Source organism: Xyrauchen texanus, chromosome 7, assembly GCF_025860055.1.
Source record: "Xyrauchen texanus isolate HMW12.3.18 chromosome 7, RBS_HiC_50CHRs, whole genome shotgun sequence".
In the NCBI taxonomy this organism is placed as follows: domain Eukaryota; kingdom Metazoa; phylum Chordata; class Actinopteri; order Cypriniformes; family Catostomidae; genus Xyrauchen; species Xyrauchen texanus.
In genome coordinates, this window is record NC_068282.1 from 27,509,063 (window position 1) to 27,521,864 (window position 12,802).

Genomic DNA, 12,802 nt, shown 5'->3' on the forward strand with positions numbered 1-12,802 from the left:
TGTAACATGAATTCTATAAAACAAACTATTGCATTTTTGAAATTATAAATCTACTCTAAACACATGTAAAAACAATAAAAACAACATATAAATAGTTATTAGTTGTTACAAAAATGTATTATATTCCCTCACTCCCCTAATGTAGCCTATGACAAATTTACTAGAGCTGAAGTAGTGATATGATCATATTTATTATCAATATATTTCTGCCTAAAGTACAGTTAGTTAATATAGTAAATTCAATGATGGTAATGTAGAATTCTGTGCTGAATTCAAATGGTTTCCCCTTCTCATGCCTTGCTTCTCACTGATTCTCGAAATGCAGTGAATTTATGATCCAGAGTAAAAAAGCACAATCTTTGCCTCACACTGCTCTGTCCATTGAGCCGTATCAATCTACAGAGCCATACAGGTGCATTAGCGGAGGTCGTGCCTCTGCCTGTGTATTTGATGCTGCTAAACCAGATATTTCAGATGCGTCGTTAGACTTAAAAATCTGATGAACTGCTGAATAAATGCATACCAACCCATATAATATACTATAAATCTAGATAAACTTTTAATGCAAAGAGGAACTTGACGATAGATTTAATTATTATGAGTGATAAATGCCCATTTGTAACCTAACACCCCTTTCTCTACTAATTTGCTCTCAGAGCCCCCTGGCATCTTTGAATCCCCCCTGGGAGATGGTACTGCCTCCATTGAGAACCCCTGGCTTAACATATTAGTTACATGGCTTTCCCTGACTAAATGGGCAGTTCTTGGCCAATTGAAGCCGCTATAAAGCCCAGACCTTTGCCTTAGTCATAGGTCTGGCTACCCGAGACTAGGATAGATGTACATTGTCTCTTCAATGGGTTGTACATTTGTTTGTGTTTTTGGATCGTTCCCCTTATGAAACATTGAAAAAACATCTTTCCAAGACATTTCAGCAGACAAAAAACTTCAGACAACATGAATTGTGGAAAATTAGATGTAATCTTGAGCTTTTTGATAGCTTTATACAGTGCATGATATTGAAGTGACGGTAAGTCTATCCTTCATGGCCTAGTTTTCATTCCCATCAAAAATAATAGATGGCACTGCTGTGAATAAGGTCTATACCACCTGCAACTGACTAGCAAGTAGCTAGTTGTAGCAAATTATGGGTAATGGGTGTGATGTAACTAAAGTATATTAGCTATTTTAAAAAAGGGACAGAACGGCTTCTTTACGATAAAGTAATGGCAAGATTTAGCAAGTCTTTAGCAAGCAGTTCAAGGGAAGTAGAAAGTCCAGGGGGAAAGTGTGTGACCTAATTTGAAAATGCACAGAGAATCAATTTCATGCTCTAATGAATAAAGCAGCATTACAAATCAATCCTAAGAATTTTGTGGGCAATATCTCTGGACTAAGTCCTCAGAGGAATGAATACTGTCAATAATATGCACATCCTCAAGAAAACAACTTTTACAGGAAGATTTCAAAACATTTCCTATTCTCAGCACTTGTCCTGCGCTGCAATATGATCTACTATTACAAGCAGAAAAAGACAATGATACATGCTGCTTAGTACATTAGATTCCATTCAGCATAACTAATATACTATCAGTTACAATTGGTTGTTCATATACAAGTGTCATTTGAGGAGTAGAAACCAATCTGCCAGGAAGCATTCTGTCCTGAAACTGTACTATACTGATATAACCTAACAACTTACCTTCCAACCAGACGGAACCAGGGGAACCGGTCGTAGAAAGGATCTCCTCCTGTCAAGACACTGTCACAGTCATCCAGAGCATTGCTGGGCACCTCAGCAGCACGATCATACATCTCCCTCATCAGGTCCAGCCTCTGCCTGCAGGGGGCAGCATTACACACCACTCACAAAATAAATTGGACACATGATGGCATACAATTACATACTATGATAAATGACAGTGATAATGTAGAGTCAGCCAGTCATTATTCCAAAATAAACCCAGACACGGTGATCTTAAATATACTAGAAATGAAACTCAAGGATGTACAGTAGTTGTATAAAGCTAAACAAGTTATGCATTTAGCGACATAATGTTTTGCTTTTATACATAAAGTTTTGTACCTGAGCTTCTCTAGGGTCCAGTAATGTGTGGCTCCATTCTTCTGATCTTGGACTTCTACAGCCACAATGGTGCGAGGGAATGGGCTCTTCTCCCTGTCTTTGGTTGTCTCAGGGGGTAACAGATCAGGTGGAAGAGGAGAGTACAGCGTGTCTGTCAATAACACAAACTGGAACTGAACCTGTGGGTGAATGTAAGATTATCTTTAGGCATGATCAGTTATGATATTATCATATTTTATAGGTACAGATGAGTGATGCAGTTTCACCTTCTTCTTAAGCTCCACACTAATGGCATTGGCCTCCTTGAGAAAGATGGCATTGCCCCAAAGCAGGTCTCTGAGGGAGGTGAACTGGTAACATCTCCATTTACGAAATGCCCACAGTGCCAGTTCTGTCTCCCTCTCAGACCATTGCACTATGGTAAAATTATGTCAAACAATAGACATCAACACTCAATGATTCAATTGGGTAATTCCGAACAGTTCAAGCTAACAATTAAAAAGCAACTTTGTGCCATTCAACTTTGTGCAATCTAGATATTATCTCACCTTCCTCCTCGGGTTCATAGTCTTCTTCGGCTATATCAGGGTAACAACGATCTACCTGCTTCTGCAGGGCTTCTAGCCTGCTCTCATAGTCCTGGAAAAAACATTGAAATAAAGTGAATTTTCAATAGTCTTGTAAAATACTAGTAACAAAGTTATAAGTATGGGAACCATGGTTAAGCTTAACAAATACTATTACGAAGATGTAAACTAGCTAAAAAATAAACTGGGGATTTACTAAAGAATGAAAACTAAACAAAATCCTAAATTCTATAAAACTATAATTCAGATGAAAACTAAACAGAATCATGGAGAACATTACTTTGATTTTTTTATTTTTAATCAAAGCTGGATCCCCACTCTGTCAAAAAAACAAAAAAAAACAAGGAAGGGGCCATCAATGATGACAACACATACTAGACTGTGCAATGTTATTGTGATTTAAAATTTACATTTAAACTTTAAAGGTAATTTGATAATATTTTAAGCAGTTTCTTATAAATTGGTATGTGTTTTTATCATTGGCAGATGGATATATATTAGGGCTGTCAATCGATTACATTTTTTAATCGAATAAATTACATGGTGCCCAGATAAATTAATTGCGATTAATCGCATATACAAATATTTGCTGAGAAAGCCTCTCATATAATTAACTCAATATATAATGATTATACAAATTTATATCAATATATAATTACACATAGTTATCTTTAAATATAAAAAAATTATATATTGTTTACTACCATATTATTGATCATAAGTCAGTCATTGTCATACAGTTCACAGCAATCCATTTCACAAGTAAATTTGTCAATCGGTTGGAGATTTATTATGAGGGTTTATTTAAGGGCCCGTCAATTTACACCTATGTTAGACGTCTCGGGTGTGTTGCATCATAAACAAAATGTTTAGTGTAACATCTGCTCCCTCCAACCAACAGAGGGAGCCCTCACCAGAATACTGACATCACTCAATTTCTTCTACAGTCACTTCCTGTTTGATATATATATATATATATAGAGCCATGCTTTCCACCAACACTTCGCGAAGTATTGCCAGTTTTTCCTGCCTTACTGAGCGTTCTCTCCATTGCCATTGTTTATGCCTCATGTTATGACCTTTTGCCTGCATTTTGGATTTCACGTTTTTGGATTACTGTTTTTGCCTTGGTTGCTTTCTTGGACTGCCTATATTTGTTTACTGAACCCAGCCTGCACCTTTGACCATTGCTTTGCCTGTCGTTTTGGATTAACTGCTTCAATAAAACTTCTGCACATGGATTCTCAACAAACGCCCAGTCTGAGTTCATTACAGAATACTTCGCCAGAAATGAATCCAGCAGAGGTATCACAGCTCCAGACGGCCTATGCATACCAGAGTGAGATACTAAAGGATTTTCAAGACCAACTTTCCAACCTACGAGCAGTCAATGAACATTTAACCCATTACATTCAATCTCTTCCGTCAACTAGAGCTGAGCCGGTAAGGTTTTCACTACCAGACAAATTTGATGGTTCCGCTGAAAAGTGCAGAGGCTTTTTACGTCAATGTAGAATTTACTTTTCCAATCAAGTTGAAGCATTTCGTCTAGATACTACAAAATGTTCTTTTATGATGACTTTGCTTACTGGAAAGGCATTAGATTGGGCCTCAGCTGTATGGGACAATGACTCCCGGTTACGAACGTCTTTTGACTATTTTGCACAACAACTACAAGATGTATTTCAATATCCTGCAGGAAGACAGGACATCTCTGTACAGTTGTTGCATTTACGTCAAGGTAACCGATCAGCCGCTGATTATGCTATCCAATTCAGAACACTCGCAGCCCAGAGTGGATGGAACGATGTGGCACTTAAAACAGTGTTTCGAGAAGGACTTAACCATGAATTACAAGCAGAATTGGCATGCAGAGATGTAACCACAGACTTGTCTGCGTATATCACCATGGCTATTAAGCTAGATAATCTCATTCGTAACAAACCCCGTTCTAAACAGGTCAAAATGGCGCCTGTTCCAGTTGAGGCTGTTACACTCTCCATGTCCCAATCCACAGAACCCATGCAAATTGGCTATACTAGAGTGTCACCAGAGGAACGACATCGCCGTCTGCAGGAGCATCTATGTTTCTACTGTGGCCAACCTAATCATCAGTGCAAAACCTGTCCCAATCGAACCAACAACACCTCAAGGAGAACAGTGAGTATTGAAAATTTCCTTACTGTTCGGTCAGTCAGAATTTCACCCTATCTGTATCCCTTGAGGTTTCAAATAAGGAACATTATGTTTCAGCGTTAGTGGATTCTGGGGCCGCAGTCAATTTAATCCATGAAGATCTGGTCCAAGAACTAAAAATCCCCACTCTGCCATGCATCCCTTCTATTGATATTACAGCAGTTGACAACAAACCCATTGGACAGGGTATCTCACAGCAGACTTTCCCAATAACTCTAAAAGTTGGACTGTTTCACACTGAAAATATCTCATTCTATGTTATTCCTTCCCCCAAGAACCAGATCATTCTCGGTCACCCATGGTTGGTTATCCATGACCCTAGTATTTCCTGGAATCAAGGTGAGATCACCAAATGGTCTCTCCATTGTCAAGAGCATTGTTTCAACTCAAGTATAACCTTCCCATGTCTCACCACGAGTGTGGAAAGCCCAGATACCTCCACAGAGACATTGATTCCATTTGAATATTCAGAATTTTCTGAGGTCTTCAACAAGGCAAATGCAACCCAACTACCTCCCCATCGTCCATGGGATTGTGCCATTGAGCTCCTCCCAAATACTACTCCTCCTAAAAGTAAGGTTTATCCTTTGTCACTCCCAGAAACTCAAGCCATGGAAAACTACATTGAAGAAGCCTTGGCATCAGGTTTTATACGTCCCTCTACCTCTCCAGGAGCTGCAGGGTTCTTCTTTGTAGAGAAAAAAGATGGCGGACTTAGACCATGTATAGATTTTCGAGGTCTCAATGCAATTACATTAAAGAACAGCTATCCACTTCCTCTTGTTCCTTCAGCACTAGAACAACTCAGAGAGGCACATTTCTTCACCAAACTAGATCTTCGTAGTGCCTACAACCTTATTCGAATCAGAGAAGGTGATGAATGGAAGACTGCCTTCGTCACCACTAGGGGGCACTATGAATATCAAGTTATGCCTTTTGGTCTAGTCAATGCCCCTCTGTCTTCCAGTCCTTTATTAATGAAATCTTCAGAGACCTTTTGAATCACTTTGTCATTGCTTACATTGACGACATCCTAATTTATTCCCAAACAAAGGAGGAGCATATTCAACATGTCAAGACAGTCCTAACTCGGCTCCAACAGAACCAGCTCTACGTCAAAGCTGAAAAATGTGAGTTCCATAGCACTAGTATTAGTTTCTTAGGTTACATAATCAGTCATCACGGTGTGGAGATGGATATATCCAAGATCAAAGCAGTTACTGAATGGCCACAACCTACCACTATCAAGGAACTTCAGCGATTTCTTGGCTTTGCAAATTTCTACAGAAGATTTATTAGGAATTACAGCATCATCGCAGCTCCTCTAACATCATTACTCAAGGGCAAACCCAAGAGACTTCTATGGAACGAATCTGCTAACACTGCTTTCAATACCCTCAAGACTCGCTTCACTACTGCACCCATCCTCAAGCATCCTGATCCAAAATTACCCTTCATCATTGAAGTAGATGCTTCCGATTATGGGATTGGGGCTGTTCTCTCTCAACGGCATGGTATGCCAGGACGGATGTTCCCATGTGCCTTCTATTCTCGTAAACTCACTGCTGCTGAAAGAAATTACGATGTAGGTAACAAGGAACTACTCTCTATGAAAGCTGCTATGGAAGAATGGAGACACTGGTTAGAGGGAGCAGAACATCCATTTCAAGTTATCACAGACCATAAGAACTTGGAATACATCAAGAGTGCCAAGAGACTCAATCCACGTCAAGCCCGCTGGTCTCTGTTCTTTTCCAGATTCCGATTCACAGTTACCTACCGCCCTGGAAGCAAGAACAGTAAAGCAGACGCTCTGTCTAGAAGGTACGAACCTATGTCTTTTCGAAATAACCAAGATCCTATTCTCCCTCCTTCATTGGTTATAGCCCCCATTCGCTGGGACATCATGGATGAGATCCTACAAGCTCAGCAAACAGATCCTTCCCCACCTTCTTGCCCACCAACCAAGCAGTACGTCCCACGCATTCTCCGACAACGTGTGATCCAATGGGTGCATTCTTCCCTCAGCTGGACACCCAGGTATTCAACGAACTATAGCCTTATTACGCAACTCATTCTGGTGGTCAGACTTAGTTCAAGATGTTACTTCATATGTCAAGTCATGTCCTGTATGTGCTCAGTCTAAAACCCCCAAGGAACTACCTGCTGGACTACTGGAGTCCCTACCCATTCCCCAGAGACCCTGGTCCCATCTATCAGTAGACTTTCTCACAGATCTACCCAAGTCTAACAATTTCACCACTATTCTGGTAATCATTGACCGCTTTTCTAAAGCTTGTCGTCTTGTCCCACTGAAGGGTCTTCCCACTGCCATGGAAACAGCCACTGCCTTGTTCCATCATGTGTTCCGGATATATGGATTGCCAGAGGACATTGTCACGGACCGGGGTCCTCAATTCACGTCGAGGGTATGGCAGGAATTTTGTAGACTGTTGGACATTAATGTTAGTTTAACCTCAGGCTACCACCCACAGGCGAATGGTCAAGTGGAGAGATTGAACCAAGAGATTGGACGTTACCTTAGGTCATACTGTAGTCGAGAACAACAGAGATGGAGTGAATTTCTTCCATGGGCTGAATATGCCCAAAATTCACTAACCCACTCTTCTACTGGACTTACCCCCTTTCAATGCGTACTGGGTTATCAACCTCCCATGTTCCCTTGGTCTGGGGAACCCTCTACAGTACCAGGGGTGGATGACTGGTTCAGAAGGAGTGAACGGGTGTGGGACAGCGCTCATGTGAGGCTTCAACGTGCCATTCGTTCTCAGAGAATCCAAGCGAACCGACGGAGGCGTCCCCACCCTAACTATCAGCCAGGCCAGAGGGTCTGGCTTTCCACACGAGACTTGCGTCTACGGCTACCTTGTAGGAAGCTCAGTCCCAGGTACGTTGGTCCATTCCGTATAATCAGACAGATAAACCCTGTGACCTATAGACTTGAGCTTCCTGCTAATTACCGTATCTCTCCTTCATTTCATGTATCATTGCTAAAACCGGTCCACCCTGCGAGTGGCCCCGAAACCATGGAACCTGAACCTCCACCACCCTTGGAGATTGATGGAGAACCAGCATACTTGGTAAAGGAAATCATTGAGTCAAGGAGAAGAGGAGGCCAGATGCAATATTTGGTGGATTGGGAGGGCTACGGACCAGAGGAGAGGTCCTGGGTAGCTGCCAAGGACATTCTGGATCCCTCTCTTATCCATGATTTTCATCGAACTCATCCTGATCACCCAGCACCCAGACCAAGGGGCGCCTCAGTCGAAGAACACCTGGAGGTGTTCATAGAGGGGGGGATTCTGTAACATCTGCTCCCTCCAACCAACAGAGGGAGCCCTCACCAGAATACTGACATCACTCAATTTCTTCTACAGTCACTTCCTGTTTGATATATATATATAGAGCCATGCTTTCCACCAACACTTCGCGAAGTATTGCCAGTTTTTCCTGCCTTACTGAGCGTTCTCTCCATTGCCATTGTTTATGCCTCATGTTATGACCTTTTGCCTGCCTTTTGGATTTCACGTTTTTGGATTACTGTTTTTGCCTTGGTTGCTTTCTTGGACTGCCTATATTTGTTTACTGAACCCAGCCTGCACCTTTGACCATTGCTTTGCCTGTCGTTTTGGATTAACTGCTTCAATAAAACTTCTGCACATGGATTCTCAACAAACGCCCAGTCTGAGTTCATTACATTTAGGTCACTGTGTCAAGTTAAATATAGTTTAATACTCAATCTTTAAACACATGAGATCCCTTAGATCGCATAGAAATTTCACTTACTGCCCTCTGGAATAAACAGGTGGTACTGCAAGTTTGACTTTCTCAGGAATCTTCCTTATTATAGTCCGTGGGCATGCGATAATAATTGCGTTAATTTTTTTAACGCGTTATTGTTTGTAACATTAATCGCACTGAATTAACGTATTAAATCGACAGCCCCTAATATATAATTTATATAATATATAAATTATGAAACCTTAAATGAATATTCTACTGAAACTGAAACACAAAAATGGACTGAAAATAACAAAATAAAAACATGTGAAACTTTCTAAACGAATATATACTGGATAGGGAACAATTTATACTCTTAAAGAGCACCCATTATGGTTTTTCAAATATTACCTTTCATGCAGTGTTATATAGCTGTTTGTGAATCAAAAATGAAAGTGCATGACAAATGGAGTTATTGACTCACAAAAGAAAGAACCGATTCTGAACACCTGAAACAAGTCGTTAGTAATTCCAGACTTACTTCCTGTACTAACCTACATAATTTGGTAACAAAAAACCCACCTCTGGTCTTCAGTGGCTGCTCCCGAACAGCTTTGACCCACTCTCAAACACTACACTAAGTGGTAGACCAATCACAACATACTGGGACATCTGACCAATCAGAGCAGAGTACTCTCTGAAAGGAGGAGTTTAGAATGAACCCTTTAAAATGGATCATTGCACGAGGGGGCAATTGTAATGCTGCAATTTAACTTATGAGCAAATTAAAGTGTTTTTTGAACTTGGATGCATGTAAATCTTTTGTTTGAGACTTTTAAAACAAAATTAGGCACATTTAAAAACCATAATAGGTGCTCTTTTATGTCAGCTATGACACTTACTAATCTCTGTTGCTCCAACAGATTGTTGGTCTCTTCTCTTTCTTTGCGATACTGATCTTCAAGTTCCTGCAGTCTGTACGTACAAAGAGCTGATTAGTCAAGCAATACAAAACAAATCTTTGTCTTGAACTTTCTGTTGTCCTCCATATTTCTATTACCTCTGATCCATTTCCTGTTTCATATCAATGCCCTGTTTCTCCAGCAGTTCTCTCTGAGCAAACACCCAGTCTACAGGCTCTATCGGGGTCTCGCTACACGGAGTTATCTCTCGTTCCTGACGGGCCTGCTCTGGATGGTTAAAGCGGAACACGTGGTTCTTGCCCAAAATGATTCGGTTCCCTTTAAAAGATCCATGGATAAAGATTTCAATAAATGAATATACTAAGGTTCTTTAATTAGAATATAAATCCATAATACTTCCTTGAAAATAGTGATTAGCGATATCAATTATTTTCTTTTTAATCTGATACTGTCAAAATCAATATCGCTGATATACCATTACCAATATTTATTTAAACAGAAATGCTTGAAGTGTGAAATGGAAAACGTCAGCCATTTAACATCATATTTAAAAGCATCATCATTAACGATAAATAAATAGCAAATTATGAGACAAAGAAAATCTAATAAAATAAATGTGACATTTAGTTTTATTGTTATCTGGTGGAATGAAACAAAAGTGGAGGGAGAAGTATTTCCTTCTTGCACAACTTTTCACAGAAAAAAAAAAAATCCTTTCAAAGTTTATGATACACATTTTGTTTTAATGCTAAATAAATTATACAAAATAATATATTATTATAATTAATATCAATTTAATTAAACATTTTCTCTTTTCAATTTTCAAATGCTTCGTTTACTTTTGTTTAGTTACATCTAGGTATTATTTTTTTTTAGGGAAAAAAGCCTATCTACGTATTGACCTTAAATGCAAATAAGCATGTGAAATTATCTCTATCTACAAATGCATCTTATTTATTTAGCTATGTATATTTATTGCTGAAATCATGTTTTTGTACTGTCCCTATATATATATATATATATATATATATATATATATATATATATATATATATATATTAGTCCTACGTTTTGTAAGTTTGCATTTTGCTACAGAAATTTTCTAAGCATTATGGGATTGTGGGAATAGGCAGTTGATCTTAAAATATTGATAGTCCTGATCTTTACAAAATAATAAATATATATATATATATATATATATATATATATATTTATTTATTTATTTATTTATTATTATTATTATTTTGTAAAGATTGGAACTATCAATATTTTAAGATCAATCCGCCCATTCCCACAATCCCATAATGCTTAGAAAATTTCTGTAGCAAAATGCAAACTAGAATTGCAAAGGAAGAATTATTTATATACTGTACATGAGGAAAGTATACCTGATTGGATGATTTAGTAATATTCATCAGGAAAGATCTAGCTGATTAGACAGAGAAACTATAACCCAACCCTAATCCCAACCCCTAAACCTAACCATAACAAATCAGGTAGCACTTATAAATATGAATGTCTCTTCCCATGCCATGCTCTGTTTCAGTAATCCACTAGCAGGGCAACTGTAAGAGAAAACAGTTGAAAAAGACCTGATCTGAGAACAGTGGACTCTGTCACTCTCTTCCCATTGACGTAAGTTTCAGCTCCCTCACATGGCTCCAGAATGACAGCTGTAAACAAAAGCAAGAACAGCCATAAGGACTGTGGCCAATACCTGCATGTAATGTATATGTGTAAATGTATCTACAGTTTTTAACAAACCTTCGCCCATGGGTCCAGTGGTGCTGGTGAAAGTACAATGTTCCTCCTTAATGAAATGACCACTCATAACAATGTCCTGCCTTCTGCTGGCATCCTCTCTCCCCACCCTGAGCAGAGCAACACAACAAGCATAGTAAAAATTGACTGAACAAAAGCATACTTGTTTTTATGTGACTTGTACAGAATGCTCAATGGAGAAATGAAACACTTGGCTTGACACTAACCTGGTAATTCCATCTTTGATATAATACAGGAGACATTCAGACATCAAAGGATCTTCGTTTAGATTCACCAGGTGGGGCGTCTGTAATTATGGGCCAAAAATACTTTAATCAATGCTACAACACTCAAATAGAAGGAAATACCAGTGCATGCAATGTAGCAAAAGAACAGTGTTAAAGTTTTAAATAGGCTGAGGTATTATACGTTGGTTCTGCATAGATGAGAAGCAGTATAAAGTTTACAAAAACATCTACAGCTGAAATTATCAACAAAACAAAGTTTGAATGGATTCAGTATATTAAATGGTGTGGGCAAAATCCATTGCAGAATTTTATTCCTTTAGAATAGGGGTTTAGAACAAACTAACCAGAATGTTTGAGAAATATCAATACAGCCATGTAAGCACTGTAAAAATTTTAAAGACTCTTAAGAGAGGGAAAACAAAATTCACTGAGAAATCATTTCTATAAACACAAATTTCAATTTGGATATCCAACCAAAATAGCATGCAATTTAATTTGAATGTCACAAAAGTCTAAGGCTCCCAGCAGGAAGGCCTTTAAAAGCAACATGTGGGCCATGATGCATAAGATCTGAAGACTAGTTTGTATTCCATTAATGTTACTATGAAGACTAGGAGGAATTGCAGCATCTCAGAATTCACATCAGATAGTAATAAGCAAAAAATCACTACATAAAGATCACAGATGGTGTTTAAAAGAGTTCTGAAGGGGAAAGAACAGACTGAGGTACATTAGAACACTCTTAAAAGAGCTGTCAGGATGCAATCACACAGTGTCCATGGCAACCAACCTCATTGGGAGAGAACAGCCCAACAGTGTCTATAAAAACGGGCTGAGGTTTTCTCTGTGCAGGCTTCAAAAAGGGGAGTGTAAATATTCACAGGCTTATTTGGTTATTTGCAATCAAAACAATAGCTGTAAAATATGGCCCACCTGCACACTGTTTGAAGTGTACGTTCCTCACTAGATTCAGGTCTTTATAATCACTTTACCTTCTTTGGTGAAAAGACTCCAACAGTTCCTCCATCCTCACGCATCGCCACACCCATCTCAGCTAGCAGTGCTTCTCTGTAAAAAACAATAATTTAAATGTGTTCGTATAAATCAAAATTGTGTGTGGTCATGTCAATAGCTTTTAACGGCCTATGAATCAAATGCTCTGGCTGTCACATAGGAATGGATCTTTTCACATTTCTGGGTTTAGAACATGGAAGTAAACTATAGCAGTTTGAACTTTTTTGAAGTTTTAAAATGACTAAA

General features: G+C 38.8%; 1 protein-coding gene across 1 annotated transcript in view; it reads right to left on the reverse strand.

Moving 5' to 3' along the window:
* Positions 1 to 12,802, reverse strand: part of kif1aa (kinesin family member 1Aa) — a 134,020-nt gene that overhangs the window by 67,194 nt on the left and 54,024 nt on the right. Inside the window, exons 16-25 of the mRNA XM_052130720.1 lie at positions 12,535 to 12,610; positions 11,522 to 11,601; positions 11,298 to 11,404; positions 11,126 to 11,206; positions 9,671 to 9,851; positions 9,513 to 9,585; positions 2,635 to 2,725; positions 2,353 to 2,501; positions 2,087 to 2,265; positions 1,703 to 1,840 (exon numbers count right to left, since the gene is read on the reverse strand). Coding sequence (XP_051986680.1) covers positions 1,703 to 1,840; positions 2,087 to 2,265; positions 2,353 to 2,501; positions 2,635 to 2,725; positions 9,513 to 9,585; positions 9,671 to 9,851; positions 11,126 to 11,206; positions 11,298 to 11,404; positions 11,522 to 11,601; positions 12,535 to 12,610 — 1,155 coding nt within the window. The remainder of the gene's footprint in view (positions 1 to 1,702; positions 1,841 to 2,086; positions 2,266 to 2,352; positions 2,502 to 2,634; positions 2,726 to 9,512; positions 9,586 to 9,670; positions 9,852 to 11,125; positions 11,207 to 11,297; positions 11,405 to 11,521; positions 11,602 to 12,534; positions 12,611 to 12,802) is intronic.